General features: G+C 17.9%; 1 protein-coding gene across 1 annotated transcript in view; it reads left to right on the forward strand.

Moving 5' to 3' along the window:
• Positions 1–519: 519 nt before the first annotated feature.
• The window catches only part of LOC102675931 (putative thiamine transporter SLC35F3), a gene marked incomplete at its 5' end in the record, with an annotated part of 11,148 nt that continues 9,922 nt past the window's right edge, over positions 520–1,745 (forward strand). Inside the window, 2 exons of the mRNA XM_006623539.2 lie at positions 520–765; positions 1,074–1,220. Coding sequence (XP_006623602.2) covers positions 520–765; positions 1,074–1,220 — 393 coding nt within the window. The remainder of the gene's footprint in view (positions 766–1,073; positions 1,221–1,745) is intronic.

A 1,745-nucleotide genomic window follows, 5' to 3' on the forward strand; every position in this document is an offset into this window, starting at 1 on the left:
ATGTTTTTAATGTTAAAATTTTTTGGATATTATAATCAAAAAAAGTTAAAATTAAAATTTAGATTTTGTAATACTTTTTTAAATATTTAACTTTTTTAAATATTTTTTTAATATTTTTTTGAATTATAAAAAAAAATTTCATAACAAAATTAATTTTTGTGGTAATTGATTTCAATATAAAAAAATTTTTCAAAATAAAAAAATAAAATATTTTTTTTCAAAAATTAGAAAATTGATTTTTAATAAAAAATTTTTTTCCTTTCTCTTCTTTTTTTTCAAAATTGATTTATATTTAATAAGTAATAATTATATAATAATAATTGAAAAATTAAATGATATTAAATGATATCAATTTTAAAAAATTGCTTATATATTTTTTTCAAAAATTTATATTTTTGTTCAATATTCTTTAATTTGATTATATGCTATGATTCAATGATTCCATGATTAATATTATTTATTACTATGAGAATTAGTATTAAGAAAAAATTTTACTTGAATTATATAATTTCTAAATAATTAGGTTGTGAACAGCAACAGGGATGTAGCGTCAGTGGTGGTTGTGGTGATTCCGTACCAAGTTGTCGTCCCTTGGAGACAAGTGGTAGCGGAATCGCTTCTGGGGGGGCTGGAGATAATCAAGGGCACAATACGAATCAAACTCAAGTTCAATCCCATGTGACAGTATCTCCAATTACTTATCAACAAAGACCCAATTCTTTATCTGCTTGTTACGCATCTTGTTGTGCCGAATCTGCGAAAAAGGTTTTTTCAATAATATCTATATAATTTATTATTGATAATCGAAAAGAAAATAGAAAATTATGTTTTATATAATTTAAAAAATTCTTTTTAAAAATTAAGCTTGTTTTTTTTTTTAAAGTACAAACTTTATAATCATTTTATTTCTTTGTATAATTTTTCGAATTCTAATTCTTAAAATTAATAATTTTTTTATTTTAAAATCCAAAGTTTAATAATATAATCATTTAATTTATTATGTACATACTTCTTTTATATTTATTAAAAATATATATAATGTATTATCTGATGTTTATATATTACAATTTCAGATATATTTTGGAGTGTGTGTCACAATATGTGTTACAGCAAGTTGGGTTGGTGCAACACATTGTATTAAATATTTATATTTTGACAAACACGAAATTTCTACTTATTCACCGTTTTCTAACTCATCTATTACAGGACATCATCAGCATGTAAATATATAAAATCTTTGTAGTTTTACAAATTTTTATTATATTTAAATAAATACGATTTATTAAATAATATTTCTATAAAATAAATTATAATCAATTATAGTTATATGTATTTCTATATAAATTTGATAAAAATTTAGATCTATTTATTTCATAATTACTTTAATAATTAACTTTAATTATTAATTTAATAATTAATAAATAATATAATATATATATAAAAAATATAATTCAATTGAATTATATTTATATTAAAACATCATTTATTATATAACAATTTAAATCTTTTATAATTTTTTCGTTTTACGAATAAGACAAAATCTCTAGTTTAACTTAACTTTAACTTAATCAAACATTGTTTTTTTTAATTTTTAGATAAATTCGATATTATTTTATTTTTCAATAACTATTTTATTTGTTATATTCTTCTTTTTTTTTCAGTATTATTATATTTATTTTTTTTATTCTGAGATTTTATGATTTTTTAAAAATATAAACAATATATTGCAAATAATTCATTGATTT

Source organism: Apis dorsata, unplaced genomic scaffold, assembly GCF_000469605.1.
Source record: "Apis dorsata unplaced genomic scaffold, Apis dorsata 1.3 scaffold_899, whole genome shotgun sequence".
NCBI classification, from domain to species: Eukaryota; Metazoa; Arthropoda; class Insecta; order Hymenoptera; family Apidae; genus Apis; species Apis dorsata.